General features: G+C 37.5%; 1 protein-coding gene across 4 annotated transcripts in view; it reads left to right on the forward strand.

Moving 5' to 3' along the window:
* SPMAP2L (sperm microtubule associated protein 2 like) overlaps positions 1-15396 on the forward strand; it is a 55650-nt gene that overhangs the window by 24637 nt on the left and 15617 nt on the right. For 2 of the 4 annotated variants that reach the window (XM_060655740.3, XM_060655739.3), the window contains exons 4-5: positions 3536-3664; positions 5899-6036. In XM_060655740.3, the coding sequence (XP_060511723.1) occupies positions 3536-3664; positions 5899-6036 (267 nt within the window). The remainder of the gene's footprint in view (positions 1-3535; positions 3665-5898; positions 6037-15396) is intronic. The other 2 variants (XM_060655741.3, XM_060655742.3) reach the window with 1 other exon arrangement.

Consider the following 15396-nt stretch of genomic DNA (forward strand, 5'->3'; position numbering starts at 1 on the left):
GAGGGGGGGAGAGAGAGAGAGAGAGAGAGAGAGAGAGAGAGAGAGAGAGAAAGGGGGAGGGGGAATGAATCAGGACAGAGAGGGCCTCAAAAGCCAAGGAAGAAAATTATTAAAAGAAAAGTGGAACCTTTGAGGATACATTTAAAGAATTTGTGGTTGACCAGACTGACAAAGAAAGATTAGAGACCAACTCATAAATCTTCAAGTACATAAAGCAGTTTATACGGATGAAAGCTAAATAAATATTTGTTATAATAGGAGAAATTATAAGAATTTCAGAACAATTACACTCTGGAAATAGACCAATGAAAGCTGTTTTGTGTTTTCTGACTCTGGAAATAGGTAAGACTAGAGATTTAGCTGTTCAGAAAAGGATGACTGAACACAGAATTCTCCAGAACCCATTCTAGGTCCCTTATTCTAGAATTCTAGGGAATTCTGTAATTGTGCCAAATTTTTGTTATATTTCATAGATCCATCAAATAGGTATGATATGGATAAGAATTCTATGCTCTGGGGTCAAGTCCTCATCATAGACCATAGAAGATTAAACACTTATTTCCTTGGTTTTATTAGCTATGTAACAGCTAAACATAAGTGATTTTTAAATGCTGTCAGAGTAGAATGAAGAGTCATCTGCATAATATGTTACTTTGACATTTGGTTATTCTCCCTACCTTCTGATAAACATTGTGTCCACGTTTTTCTCCACTGTACAGTCTCTGCTCTTTCTTTTCCCACTGATCCTTCTCTTCCAGCTTACTTTGAACCAGATCTCCTGCCTTTTACATAACTCTCAATGCTTTTAGTTCATACTATGTGTTTTCTAGTTTTTAATGGCCAAGGTTTCAAGCAGATAATGATCTTATAAGGTTTCCATTCCTGGGAGGCATCATGAGGACCATATATTATGAGCCTGGTTTAATTGCTGTGTCTAAAATACCTTTTGCTTTGAATTTGAAACAGTGAATACAAAACCAATATACACACATTAACATTGAACGACACAGGTTTGAACTGGTACCCAGATTTTTTTTGATACATACTATAAAATTACTGTAAAATATTTTCTCTTCCTTATCATTTTCCTTTTTAAAAAATTTTTAATGTTTATTTATTTTTGAGAGAGGCAGGGGAGGGGCAGAGAGAGAGGGAGACACAGAATCCAAAGTAGGCCCCAGGCTCTGAGCTGTCAGCACAGAGCCCTATGTGGGGCTCGAACTCACCAACCGCGAGATCATGACCCAAGCTGAAGTCAGATGTTTAACTGACTGAGCCACCCAGCGCCCCTCCATATGATTTTCTTAATAACATTTTCTTCTCTCTAGCTTACTTTATTGTAAGAATGCAACATATAATACATATGCAAAGTATGTGTTCATTGACTATGCATGTTATCAGTAAGGTTTCTGGTCAACGGTGGGCTATTAGTAGTTAAGTTGTTTGGAAAGTCAAAAGTTGTATGCAGATTTTTCAGCTGCATGGGGGTTGTGCCCCTAACCCCTCATTGTTCAAGGGTCAACTTATATATGTCACCTTTGCTTCCTAATCCCCGACTCCCTTAGCCTTTCTCACCAGAGCTTTGGTATTTACCCCTAAGATGCTCCTCACTTTTTCTATTACCACTGATACCCTCCTGGCCAAGTCCTATTGTCTTTTGTTTTTGTTTTTGTTTTTGTTTTTGTTTTTGTTTTTCTTCAGTTTCCATTCTTGATGTCTAAGTTGTATTTAACACTTTCTTATAATATTTGATGCAACTTGTCTTGCAATCTTCCTCTCCCATTCCATGGTGCTCTTACCTCTATCCACCAAATATTCTCTTTTGGAAGCATAGTTACTGTCTTCCCCAATGTCACTCCCACTGTGGCCCTCATCACCTGAGGCCCCAACTTCTGCTGTAGTCTCTTCTCCCTGCAGTCATTCTCTCCTCTCCACCCTGTATCACATTACCATCAAGTGAGTCCCCAGTTTTCACCATTCTTTCATTCATCAAACTATGATGGAACACCTGTCATATACAGCACTAAACTATCCTAGTGGGATAGCTCCAAAAGATTAAGTATGTTCCCTCCTTTGGATGAACATACAGGCTGGAGAGGCAGACACTCTTTGTCAAAACTATGGAAGACCTTGTAAGCCACAGTAAGGAGCTGGGACTCCACTGTAAAGTCAGTGGAGACCTTTAGAGTCTTCAACAAGGAGGTGACTTGATCAAATTGGAGTTTAGAAGACCACTCTTGCAGGGGTGTGGACAAAGGAGTGGGGATGATGGGATCTGGACAAGGAAAGCAGCCACGAGGATAAGGAGAAATGGATACATTTAAGCCATATTTAGGAAATGGAATCCACAGAATGTAGGGGATGGGGATATTAATTCATTGATTAATATTTCTAATGGTGATTCTGGCTAATGCTTACAAAGTAGAGAAATAAATATTGTGTACAAAAGTATTGACAAAGTTAAAAACAGAGCCTTATGTTTTATTTTTTAAGTTTTTACTTATTTTGAGAAAGAGAGCACAAGCATGTGCATGTGTGCACGTGTGCATGAGTGGGGGAGGGGCAGAGAGCGAGGGAAAGAGAATTCCAAGCAGGCATCATGCTGACACAGTGCAGAGCCCAATACAGGGCTCGAACCCATGAACCATGAGATCATGACCTGAGCTGAAATCAAGAGTAGGATGCTTAACTGACTGAGCCACCCAAAAACAGGGCCTTCTAAATAGATAAGCTCAATTAATTGGCAATTTTAGTTATGTGCAAAGTTAGGTTACTGAGGCACCTTCTTCTGACTCCTTGGTGGGGCTTTTAGGGTCTCCTTCTGCCTGCCCCACCCACTGCAGCAACGCTACTTAATTATTTCCCAACATGACTTTCTGCTTCTGTCCAAACGTTGTCTTGACCAATACTGTCTAAACATGCTTTGATCAACATTTGATTATTCCCATTTCTCATGGTTACCCCAACATGGAACATGCCTCATTTCTGGCAATCTGTGCCTTTCACTTTCTTCCTTAAGCCTTTCATGTGAATTCCACACCGATTCTCCTTTTCTTTTCCCCCTCTGCACAGTAATCATGCCTATTTTACAGACTAAAAAATCTAATGTCAGTAAACACTTAGCTCACTGCCTGGCCCACAGTATTTCAGAAATGGAAGCTATTAATATTACCCTGATACTATTTTGTTTTCTGACTTCCTGGTACAGGGCTTCACCCACAATGGAAGCTCAATGGAGATAGATGGCATGCCCATTTTATGTTGACCTGATTATAAATTCAGTGTTAATTATACGATGGCAGAAACAGAACTCTTTCTAATTTTTGGTCACCACGTTTTAGGACAGGAGGTAAAACAATCTTATTTTAACTACCATAAATAGTTGATCTGTTTGTGATGCCTGGAAACTGTTACATTCTGTAATCAAGATAGTTCTGGAAGTGAAGCAACATCAGTATAGAAGCCACCAAGAGCCATTTCTAAGATATCCATTAGTAGTGAATTCCTTACCATTTGATTTTCTGCTTTTTAATAGAAAACTGTTTTGGGGGAATCAAGATCCTATTCGCCCTGTTTCCCAGTTTGCTTTGAAGGCTCAGTTGACCAAAAGACTTGAGGACCTTGCCCATCCCAAGGAAGTCTCCCACCGATATGTACCTAACAGGTTAGTTAGTGTTTGTGTGCTATCAGGTTACATTAGCAGGAGTCCATAGGGAAAATGACACAGAATCTAGCCGTTTTATCTGAAAGCGATAAATTGTCCAAACTATAGTAGAAAATTATTGAGGATTAAGGATTCTATGTATTTCCTAATCTGATTCTACAGTAAAACTTTTCCAGAGCAAGATTAATATTAGCCATTATAAACTTGTATTATACTGTATAATGTTTTAGATTACCAGGATTTTGAGTTTTTAATAAAGTGGTAGTATTACACCAGGGTATGTACCATATATAACATTGTTGTACATGAACTATTTATACATGCAACTTTTTGTGGATTTTGTATACCACCCGTGGGCTTGATTACCATTAATTAATTACTGCATGTGAAGGTTAGAATATTGTTAAGGCTTTTGATACCCATTGCCAGTTTGTTTTTAATGCGTATTTGTTGAATGACTAGGCTTTCTGTTGGTTGGCTCTTTGAGGGAAAACTCTGGAGCAGGGGAGGGAATGGACTCAAGTAGTGAGGGAGGTTAAAGTAACAAGAAAAAGTTGAAGATACCATTATTTACCTGAAGTTTGGTTTCCAAGATAATTGATGTGTCCACTTTTCTCTTTTTGATATACAACTTTAGTCAAAAGTCAGCAAACTTTTTCTGGAAGGGGGCAGATAGTAAATTTGACCATAAAGTCTCTGTTTCAACTACCCAACTCCACTACTGTAGTAGGAAGCAGCCACAGATTTTATATAAACTGAACATGTCTGTCTTCCAATAAAACTTCAGAATTTTTGCATCTATGTTTATGAGGGGGATTATTCTGTATTTTTCTTGCAGTGTCTTTTGTGGTAATGTTGTTTCTTGTAATGTCTTTACTCATTTTTGGTAATGCTGTCTTCATAGAATCAATTGGAAAATATATAAAATTGGCATTTCTTGTTTATGTATTTCATAGAATCCACAGTGAAATCATCTGGGTCTGGAGTTTTTGAGTAGGATGGTTTTTAATTATAAATTCAATTCACGTAATAGTTATAGGGCTGTTATAAATTTGTCAAATTAACACTTGTTAAGTGGAGCATGGGGTCACAGTTCAACAACAGATCATAACAGAATTTGAAATAAAGAAGCTTACTACTCACAGATCCTAGAAGTACCCAGCATGCCTCGAGGAGTCACATGGGCAGGTTAGGACAGAGGGCAGAGAGAGGCAGGACCTGGGGCACATGTCTTATTAGAACCTGCAGGTGGAGTGCTTTGGGTTTCCCAGGCAAAGGCCAGATTCATCAATTCAAACCAAAAGAGCAGAGTGTTGGTAGGCTCCTTGGGAGTCATATCTGAAGGATGCATAAAAGGAAGGCATTGAGGGTCAGGTGACGAGGACTGTTGCTGAAGTCCTATCAGGAATGTATATTTACTTATGCCTCTGTGGACTGTTATCTAGGGCATGTGCTTGTGAGAGGGGCCTGTATCATTTTAAGGTCCCTAGAGGCTGCTTGGCCAAACAAAATGGATGCTGAGGCAGGAGTACCATGGAGGGGCTTAGTTAAACTCTTGACAAGGGCTATTAAGATTATATCTTTCTGAATGAGCATTGGTAATGTGTATCTTTCAGTTTTAAAATGTGTTGGCATAAAGTTGTTCATATATTCTTTTATTTTCCTTTCACTTACTATCTGTCCAATCTCTAGTGGTTGTCTATAAGAGACTAAGAAAGTATTTGGTTTTAAAAGTAGTAAATTTCCTCCTCTCACTAGTCTATTTTTGGTCTATTTAGAAGATGCAATTTGGGACGCCTGGGTGTCCAACTTTCACTCAGGTCATGATCTCACAGTTCGTGGGTTTAAGTCCCTCATCAGGCTCTGTGATGACAGCTCGGAGCCTGGAGCCTGCTTTGGATTCTGTGTCTCCCTCTCTCTCTGCCCCTCTCCCCCTCATGCTCTATCTCTTTCTCTAAAATAAATAACAAACATTAAAAAAAAGAATTTAGAAGATGCAATTTATTTATTACAGAAAATTAATCTGTTTTGGAATAAGATATTAGAAGCCAGCTGAAACTTGATGGCTGCAACTATTTCTGATTTCTTCCTATGTGGAAAATGGCTCAGCAGTAAAGGGGTAAACTATCATACTTGCTCCTAGGCCTAGAGCTGGAGGTTAGTGTTAAAAATTACTATGATAAGTCTAATTCATATTCACTTCACTCAGTTCTTTTCTCTTCTACAACTTTCAGGGCTCAATATTACTACAGCTGTGGTAGAGAGTCTATAATCTGGGAGATCCCTTCTGCTGCACTGTTTAGCCAGCCGTCCAAAAGGATCCAGAAGCTGGCACTGCCCAACAGATTCAAGAAAGAATATCTATTAAATAGGTAAAGTACCTTGACAATCTCTATAAATTCGAACCTAATTTGGTTAAATCTCACAATATTTTATCTATTTTAGTGTATGTGGTTTTATGAACTAGAAGTCCACTTATGTTCAAAGAATCAGGGTAAATAGATCAAATATTTGCAGCAATTGTAGGTAATCAGAAGGTTATCATCAGTAATTACATTGGACTCAAATTGTGAAGTTGAACTATGCACTGAACTTAGCATCATTAGTCAGTTAAAAGGAAATATGCAAATGAAAAATTACAAGTTTTTGCATTTTGTAGAATTTGATGTTTCTCTTATGCCTCTGTGACTTTTCAAATGTTGCTCCTTTTGCTTTGAATGATGAATTTCTGCTTGTCTTTAAAAATTACTTTAATGTTTTTGTTTTTGTTTTGTTTTGAGAGACAGAGAGAGAGAGAGACAGAGCGCAAGTAAGGAAGGGGCAGAGAGAGAGGGAGACACAGAATCTGAAGCAAGCTCCAGGCTCTGAGCTGTCAGCATAGAGCTCAATGTGGGGCTCAAACCCACAAACTGCGAGATCATGACCTGGGCCGAAGTCAGATGCTCAACCAAACGAGCCACCCAGTTGCCCCTCTCCTTCTCTTTAAAAGACAATTTTTGGGCACCTGGGTGGTTCAGTCAGTTAAGCATCTTGATCTCTGCTCAAGTCATGATCTCACGGTTCATGAGATCGAGCCCCGCATATCGGGCTTTGCGTGGATCCTGCTTAGGATTCTCTCTCTCTCCCTCTCTCTGCCCCTCCCCCTCAAAATAAATAAAATAAACTTAAAAAAATTAAGTAAAAGACAGCTTAGGTGATACTTCCATATGGCAGCTAAGATTGTGATATGGTTCTTGGAAAAATGCTAAGTTGCATTAATGGAATATATACAGTGTACAGTTACAGGGAGGTGATGGTCCTACCCTATACTACTTTAGTCAAGACATAGTAGGTGGATGTTTCCACTTATGGATGTTATTCTTTAAGAAAATGATACTTATGCTAAGTGAAATGTCATACAGAGAAGGACAGATTCCATATGTTTTCACTCCTGTGTGGATCCTAAGAAACTTAACAGAAGACCATGGGGGAGGGGAAGGAAAAAAAATGGTTAGAGAGGGAGGTAGCCAAAACATAAGAGACTCCTAAAAACTGAGAACAAACTGAGGGTTTATGGGGGGTGAGAGGGAGGGGTGGGTGGGTGATGGGTATTGAGGAGGGCACCTGTTGGTATGAGCACTGGGTGTTGTATGGAAACCAATTTGACAATAAATTTCATATTAAAAAAAAAAAACAAAAAAAACCCAAAAATAAATAAAAACATTTTTAAAAATTAAAAAAAAATGATATTAAACTTGAAACTATGCAGAAGGAGCTGCATGATATTTTGAGGCTTCTGGAAATATGTTACCTAAAAAATAGTTAAGAGAAATGACATGGGTAGCTTAGAGAAGAGACCAAGGAAGCAGTGATAGCTGTGTTCAAATATTTAAAGGGTCAGCATCTGAATGAGGAAAAGGAGGTAGAAGTAAAATTACTTTGTGTTGATCCTAAAACTAGATGTAGAACAAGGAATTTACAGAGCAGGAGGTGTCAGCTAAGTGTAGGAAAATCTTTCTGACTAGCTAGCCAGTAATGGAAATGTTTACCTGGAAAAATCAACTGCCATCGTTCCCACAATCCCTGAAAGTGTTCAAGCATAAGCTGGAATGATGACTTTACATGAATTTTAGAAGATTCCTGCATTTCAGGGAGAGATTGAACTGGGTAACTTGAGTCTTTTTCCATCATAGAATCCAGCAAAAGAAGCCCAATTCCTCCTACAAAATTTCATTTCCTTATTTATCAGTTTGTGCAACAAAATCTGCAGATTTAGTTAAAATAGATATATAATTTGTAGTTATATATCTATATTTACTTATTTATTTTTACTTTTATTTTTTCTATATCTATATTTATAATCCAGAGGAATACTTTAATATTTCACCACTTTTTGAGAGACCTGAATTTGATGTTTCATATAAGTGAAACCCCCTTGAATGCTAAAACTTGCTTTATTTTTAAAAGTTTGTTTCCCTACTTTCCTAAGCAGACGTCTCTGCTACTAAACATACATATAACCTTTGTTCATTGGCTTGAGATCTTTATTATGAACATCAAGTATGTACTTCAATACTGAAAACCTCCCAGAAACTGTTTAAATATGAAGTACAGTTTTTTATTAGGCTAAGTGGTCTGACTTCTTGCTTTTAGATTATTAGATATTTGTTTCTTATAGTTTTACTGTCATTTCTTTTTTTAACAGGGGAATAGTCTCTAACTAGCCTCTTTTTAAAAATTTAATTTAATTTTAATTCCAGTGTAGTTAACATACAGTGTTATATTATTTTCAGGTGTATAATATAGTGATTCAATAGTTTTATGCATTACTCAGTGCTCATCATAATAAATGTACTCTTAATCCCCATCACCTATTTCACCCACCCACCTACCTCCCTACTGGTAACCATCTGTTTATTCTGTATAGTTAAAAGCCTGTTTTTTTGTTTTGTTTTGTATTTTTTTGTTTTTGGTTTATCTCTCTCTCTTTCTTTTTTCCTTTACTGGTTTGTTTGTTTTGTCTCTTAAATTCTATACATGAGTGAAATCATATGGTATTTGTCTTTCTCTGGCTTATTTCACTTAGCATTATACTCTCTGGATCCATGTTGTTGCAAATAACAAGGTTTCATTCTTTTTAATGGCCAAATAATATTCCATTGTGTGTGTGTATATATGTGTGTGTGTATATATATATATATATCTCACATCTTCATTCATGGATATCTCACATCCATTGATGGACACTTGGCTGCTTCCATAATTTTTTTTTTAATTTGAGAGAGAGAGTGTGCATGAGCAGGGGAGAGGGGCAGAGGGGCAGAGGGGCAGAGGGGGAAGGGAGAGAGAGAGAGAGGGAGAGAATCTTTTTTTTTTTTAGTTTTTTTTTATTTTCTTAAATTTACATCCCAATTAGTTAGCATATAGTGCAACAATTCAGGAGTAGATTCCTTAGTGCCCCTTACCCATTTAGCCCATCCTCCCCAACAACCCCTCAGTTACCCCCGGTTTGTTCTCCATATTTATGAGTCTCTTCTGTTTTGTCCCCCTCCCTGTTTTTATATTTTTTTTGTTTCCTTTCCCTTATGTTCATCTGTTTTATCTCTTAAAGTCCTCATATGAGTGAAGTCATATGATTTTTGTCTTTCCCTGACTGACTGATTTCACTTAGCATAATACCCTCCAGTTCCATCCATATAGTTGCAAATGGCAAGATTTCATTCTTTTTGACTGCCGAGTAATACTGAGGGAGAGAATCTTAAGTAGACTCCACACTCAGCATAGAGCCTGATGCAGCACTTGATCCCATGACCCTGGGATCTTGACCTGAGCCAAAGTCAAGAGTTGGATGCTTAACCTACTGAGACACCCAGGAACCCCTGCTTGCATAATTTTGACTAGCCTCTTTTTTTGATTCTATGCATTAGAAACAGATAACTAAGCTTGTTAGAATTGTGTGAGGAGGAAAAAAAGCAAGTGTTTAATGGAGACACACCAGGCTCGCCAATAAATGTATTACATGAGCTTGAACTTTGGGACATGTATTTTAGCAATTAACTAGAGGGGCTCAACAGCAGACTTGAACAGTCAGAAGAAAGAGCCAGCAAACTTAGATAGGTTAATTGAGATTATCTGAGGAACAGAAAGAAAAAAAAATGAAATAAAATTAACAAACCCTCATGACCAAGTTGAATTTGTCCAGGAATGCAAGAATATGTTGGATTCAATTTACTATAATCAATATAATACATCAAATTAACAGAATAAGAAAACCAAAACCACATGATCATTTCAATAGACTCAGAAAAATCATTTGACAAAATTCAACACACTATAAAAATACTTAAGAAACTAGGTATAGAAGGGGACTTCCTCAAGCTGATAAAGAACATCTGTAAAAAAAAAAACCCACTGCTAACATAATAATTAATGGTAAAAGACTGAATGCTTTCCCCCTAAGATCAGGACTAAGACAAGGATGTCAACTCTCACTACTTCTGTTGAACATCATATTGGAGGTTCTAGTCAGGGTGCCATTAGGCAAGAAAAAGAAGTAAAAAGCATTCAGGTTGGAAAGGAAAAAGTAAAACTACTTTCTCTACTCATAGTTCACATGATTAGAAAATCTTAAGGAATCCATATTAAAACTATGGGAACTAATAAATGAGTTCAGGAAGGCACAGAGTCCAAGAGCAATATACAAAAACAATTGTATTTCCATTAGCAATTAACCAATCTGAAAATGAAAGTAGGAAAACAATTCTATTTGTAGTAGCACCAAACAGAACAAAATAATACATGTAATGCAATAGTACTCAGCCTTAAAAAGGAAGGAAATTCTGATACATGCTCCAATATGAATGGACCTTGAAGACATTATGCTAAATGAAGTAAGTCATCCACAAAAGGACACTGTATGATTCCACTTATAAGTGGTACCAACTGTAGTCAAATTTGTAAAGAAAGAAAGTAGGATGGTGGTTGGCAGGGACTAAGCTGGCGGGGGGGGGGGATTAGTTGTTTAATTGGTATAGAGTTATACAAGATGAAAAGAGTTCTGAAGATTGGTTGCACAACAATGTTAATGCATTTAACATTACTGTAGCATATACTTAAGAATGGTTAAGATGGTAAATTTTATGTTATATGTATTTTACTACAGTGAAAAATAATAAAATAACAAAATACTTAACAAGAGAAGTTCAAATTGTTGAAAGAAATTAGACTTAAATACATGGAAAGACATTTCCTGTTCATGAATTGGAAGTCTTAATTTTGTCATGATGGTACATTTTTCCAAATTGATCAACATATTGTAATCCCTATTGAGATTCCAGCTGCCTTTTTTGATAGAAATTGACAATGCAATCTAAAATTCATAGAGAAAAGCAAAGGACCCAGAATAGCAAAACAAAACAAAACAACAACAAAAAACCTTGAAAAATAACAGTTATTTGAAAACTTATTTAAAAGCTACAGTAATCAAGACAGTGTATTACTGGCATAACAATAGACATACAGATCTACAGAATAGAATTGAAAGTCCAGAAATAAACCCTTATATTTATGGTCAATTGATTTTTTTAAAGTTTATTTATTTATTTATTTTGTGTGTGAGAGAGAACGAATGGGAGAGGGGCAGAGAGAGGGGGAGGGGCAGAGAGAGAGGGAGGGACAGAGGATCTGAAGCAGGCTCTGTGCTGACAGAAGAGAGCCCTATGCAGGGCTTGAACTCATGAACTGTGAGATCATGACCTGAGCTGAAGTTGGACACTCAACCAACTGAACCACCCAAGTGCCACTCATCAATTGATTTTTGACAAGCATGCCAAGACAATTTAATTGGGGAAGAATAGTCTTTTAAACAAATAATGCTGGGATAACAGGATATCCATATGAAGTTGAACCCCTACTTCACACCATACACAAAAATTAATTTAAAATGGATCACAGACCTAAATCTAAGAGATAAAACTATAAAACTCTTAGAAAAAATAGACATAAATATCTGTGACCTAGGCAATTGTTTCTCAGTTATGACAACAAAAACATGTGACAAAAAATAATAAATTGGATTTCATCAAAAGTGAAAGCTTTTGTATATCAAAGGATATCATCAAGAAAGTAAAAAGTAAACCCACCAATTGGGAGAAAATATTTGCAAGTCATATATCTGATAAAAGAGTTGTATTCAGAATATATATACATATATATATAAAATATTTAGAACAGTGCAAAAAAGACAACACAATTTAGAAAAGGAGCAAAGGATTTGAATAGACATTTCTCTAAAGAAGACATACAGGTGAACAGGAAACACATGAAAAGATACTAAATATCATTAATCATCTTGGAAATACACATTAAACCACAAAGACACCACTTCACACCTAGAATGGCAATAATAATAACTAATAGGAAATAATATGTATTGGTGAGGATATGGAGAAATCGAAACCCTTATACATTGCTGGTGGTAATGTAAAATGGTGCAGCTTATGTGGAAAGCCACTTTCTAGTTCCTCAAAAGTTAAAAAATAGAGTTATCAGGGGCATCTGGGTGGCTTAGTTGTTTAAGTGCCCAGCTCTTGGTTTCAGCTCATGTCATGATCTCGGAGTTTGTGAGATTGAACCCCACACATTGAGCTCTGCATTCACAGCATGGAGCCTGCTTGGGATTCTCTCTCTCTTTCTCTGCCCCTCCCTTGCTCATGCATGCTCTCTCTCTCTCAGAATAAGTAAATAAACATTAAAAAAATCAGTAAAAAAAAAATAAAGTTATCATATGATCAGCATTCTACTCCTAGGCATGTCCCCAAGGGAATTGAAAGCAAATGTTCACACAGAAACTTGTACATGAATATTCATAGCAGCATTTCATAAAAGCAAAAAAAGTGGAAACAACTCAAATGTTCACCATGGATGAATGGATAAACAAAATGTGACAAATCCATACAACGGAATATTATTCAGCCATAAAAAGGAATGTTATACTGATACATGAATCTTGAAAATAGGCCAAGTGAAGGAAGCCAGATACAAAAGGCTGCATATTTGTATGATTCCACTTATTTGAAATGTCCAGAATAGGCAAATCCATAGACAGAAAGTAGATTAGTGGTTGGGGGTGGGGGAGGGAAATGAAGTAATGGAGAGGAACTGTTAATCAGTATGGGGTTTCTCTTTGGAGTGATGAAAACATTCTGAATTAAAAAAAATTTTTTTAACGTTTATTTATTTTTGAGACAGAGAGAGACAGAGCATGAATGGGGGGAGGGTCAGAGAGAGAGGGAGACACAGAATCAGAAGCAGGCTCCAGGTTCTGAGCTGTCAGCACAGAGCCTGACACGGGGCTCGAACCCACAGACCATGAGATCATGACCTAAGCCGAAGTTGGACACTTAACTGACTGAGCCACCCAGGCGCCCCAAAACATTCTGAATTTAGATAGTGACAGTAGTCACACAATTTTGTGAATATGCTAGACACCACTAAATTGTACATTTTAAAAAGGTAAATTCTATGGTATGCTAATTTTATATCAATTTTGAAATCTAACAGACTACCTCTAGAGGGTAATCATATATTTGTTTGTGGAAAACTGTTTTCATATTAGGTTTGTAGTTTTGTTGGTTGGTAAGTTTTTGTACTAGGAAAGGAATATTTGGGGAACAGCCTATGAAAACTGGTCAAGTGGCTGGGTATTATACCCAGCAGTTTCAAACTGCACTGCAGAAGAGACTGGCCATCACAGAGGGGCCCCTGATAGTGACTGGAATTTTTATCTCAGGGATTTAATATAAGGTTTTGGTAGGAAGTGAAGTGTTTTTTATTTTTTTAAATTAATTAATTAATTTATTGATTGCTTTATCTTTATTATTATTTTTTAAAAAGTTTTATTTATTTTTGAGGCAGAGAGAGACAGAGCATGAGCAGGGGAGGGGCAGAGACAGAGGGAGGCACAGAATCCAAAGCAGGCTCCAGGCTCTGAGCTGTCAGCACAGAGCCCGACACAGGACTTGAACTCACAAACTGCGAGATCATGACCTGAGCCGAAGTTGGACGCTTAACCGACTGAGCCACCCAGGCACCCCTATTTTTTGTTTTAATATGATATTTATTGTCAAATTGGTTTCCATACAACACCCAGTGCTCATTCCAACAGGTGCCCTCCTCAATACTCATCACCCACCCCCCCCTCCCCTCTAACCCCCCATCAACCCTCAGTTTGTTCTCAGTTTTTAACAGTCTCATATGGTTTGGCTCCCTCCCTCTCTAACCATTTTTTTTTCTACCCCTCCCCCGTGGTCTTCTGTTAAGTTTCTCAGGATCCACATAGGAGTGAAAACATATGGCATCTGTCTTTCTCTGTATGACTTATTTCACTTAGCATCACACTCTCCAGTTCCATCCACGTTGCTACAAAGGGCCATATTTCATTCTTTCTCATTGCCACATAGTATTCATTGTGTATATAAACACAATTTCTTTATCCATTCATCAGTTGATGGACATTTAGGCTCTTTCCATAATTTGGCTATTGTTGCAAGTGCTGCTGTAAACATTGGGGTACAAGTGCCCCTATGCATCAGTACTCCTGTATCCCTTGGGTAAATTCCTAGCAGTGCTATTGCTGGGTCATAGGGTAGATCTATTTTTTAATTTTTTGAGGAACCTCCACACTGTTTTCCAGAGTGGCTGCACCAATTTACATTCCCACCAACAGTGCAAGAGGGTTCCCGTTTCTCCACATCCTCTCCAGCATCTATAGTCTCCTGATTTGTTCATTTTGGCCACTCTGACTGGCGTGAGGTGATATCTGAGTGTGGTTTTGATTTGTATTTCCCTGATGAGGAGCAACGTTGAGCATCTTTTCATGTGCCTGTTGACCATCTGGATGTCTTCTTTAGAGAAGTGTCTATTCATGTTTTCTGCCCATTTCTTCACTGGATTATTTGTTTTTCGGGTGTGGAGTTTGGTGAGCTCTTAATAGATTTTGGATACTAGCCCTTTGTCCGATATGTTATTTGAAAATATCTTTTCCCATTCCGTTGGTTGCCTTTTAGTTTTGTTGATTGTTTCCTTTGTGGTACAGAAGCTTTTTCTCTTCATGAGGTCCCAATAGTTCATTTTTGCTTTTAAATTCCCTTGCCTCTGGGGATATGTCAAGTTTAAGAAATTGCTGCGGCTGAGGTCAGGTCTTTTCCTGCTTTCTCCTCTAGTGTTTTGATGGTTTCCTGTCTCACATTCAGGTCTTTTATCCATTTTGAGTTTATTTTTGTGAATGGTGTATGAAAGTGGTCTAGTTTCATTCTTCTGCATGTTGCTGTCCAGTTCTCCCAGCACCATTTGTTAAAGAGACTGTCTTTTTCCACTGGATGTTCTTTCCTGCTTTGTCAAAGATTAGTTGGCCATACTTTTTGGGTCTAATTCTGGGGTTTCTATTCTATTCCGTTGGTCTATGTGTCTGTTTTTGTGCCAATACTATGCTGTCTTGATGATGACAGCTTTGTAGTAGAGGCCAAAGTCTGGGATTGTGATGCCTCCCGCTTTGGTCTTCTTCAAAATTACTTTGGCTATTCAGGGTCTTTTGTGGTTCCATACAAATTTTAGGATTGCTTGTTCTAGCTTAGAGAAGAATGCTGGTGCAATTTTGATTGGGATTGCATTGAATGTGTAGATAGCTTTGGATAGTATTGACATTTTAAACATATTTATTCTTCCAACCCATGACCACAGAATGTTTTTCCATT

Source organism: Panthera onca, chromosome B1 (assembly GCF_046562875.1).
Source record: "Panthera onca isolate mPanOnc1 chromosome B1, mPanOnc1 haplotype 2, whole genome shotgun sequence".
NCBI classification, from domain to species: Eukaryota; Metazoa; Chordata; class Mammalia; order Carnivora; family Felidae; genus Panthera; species Panthera onca.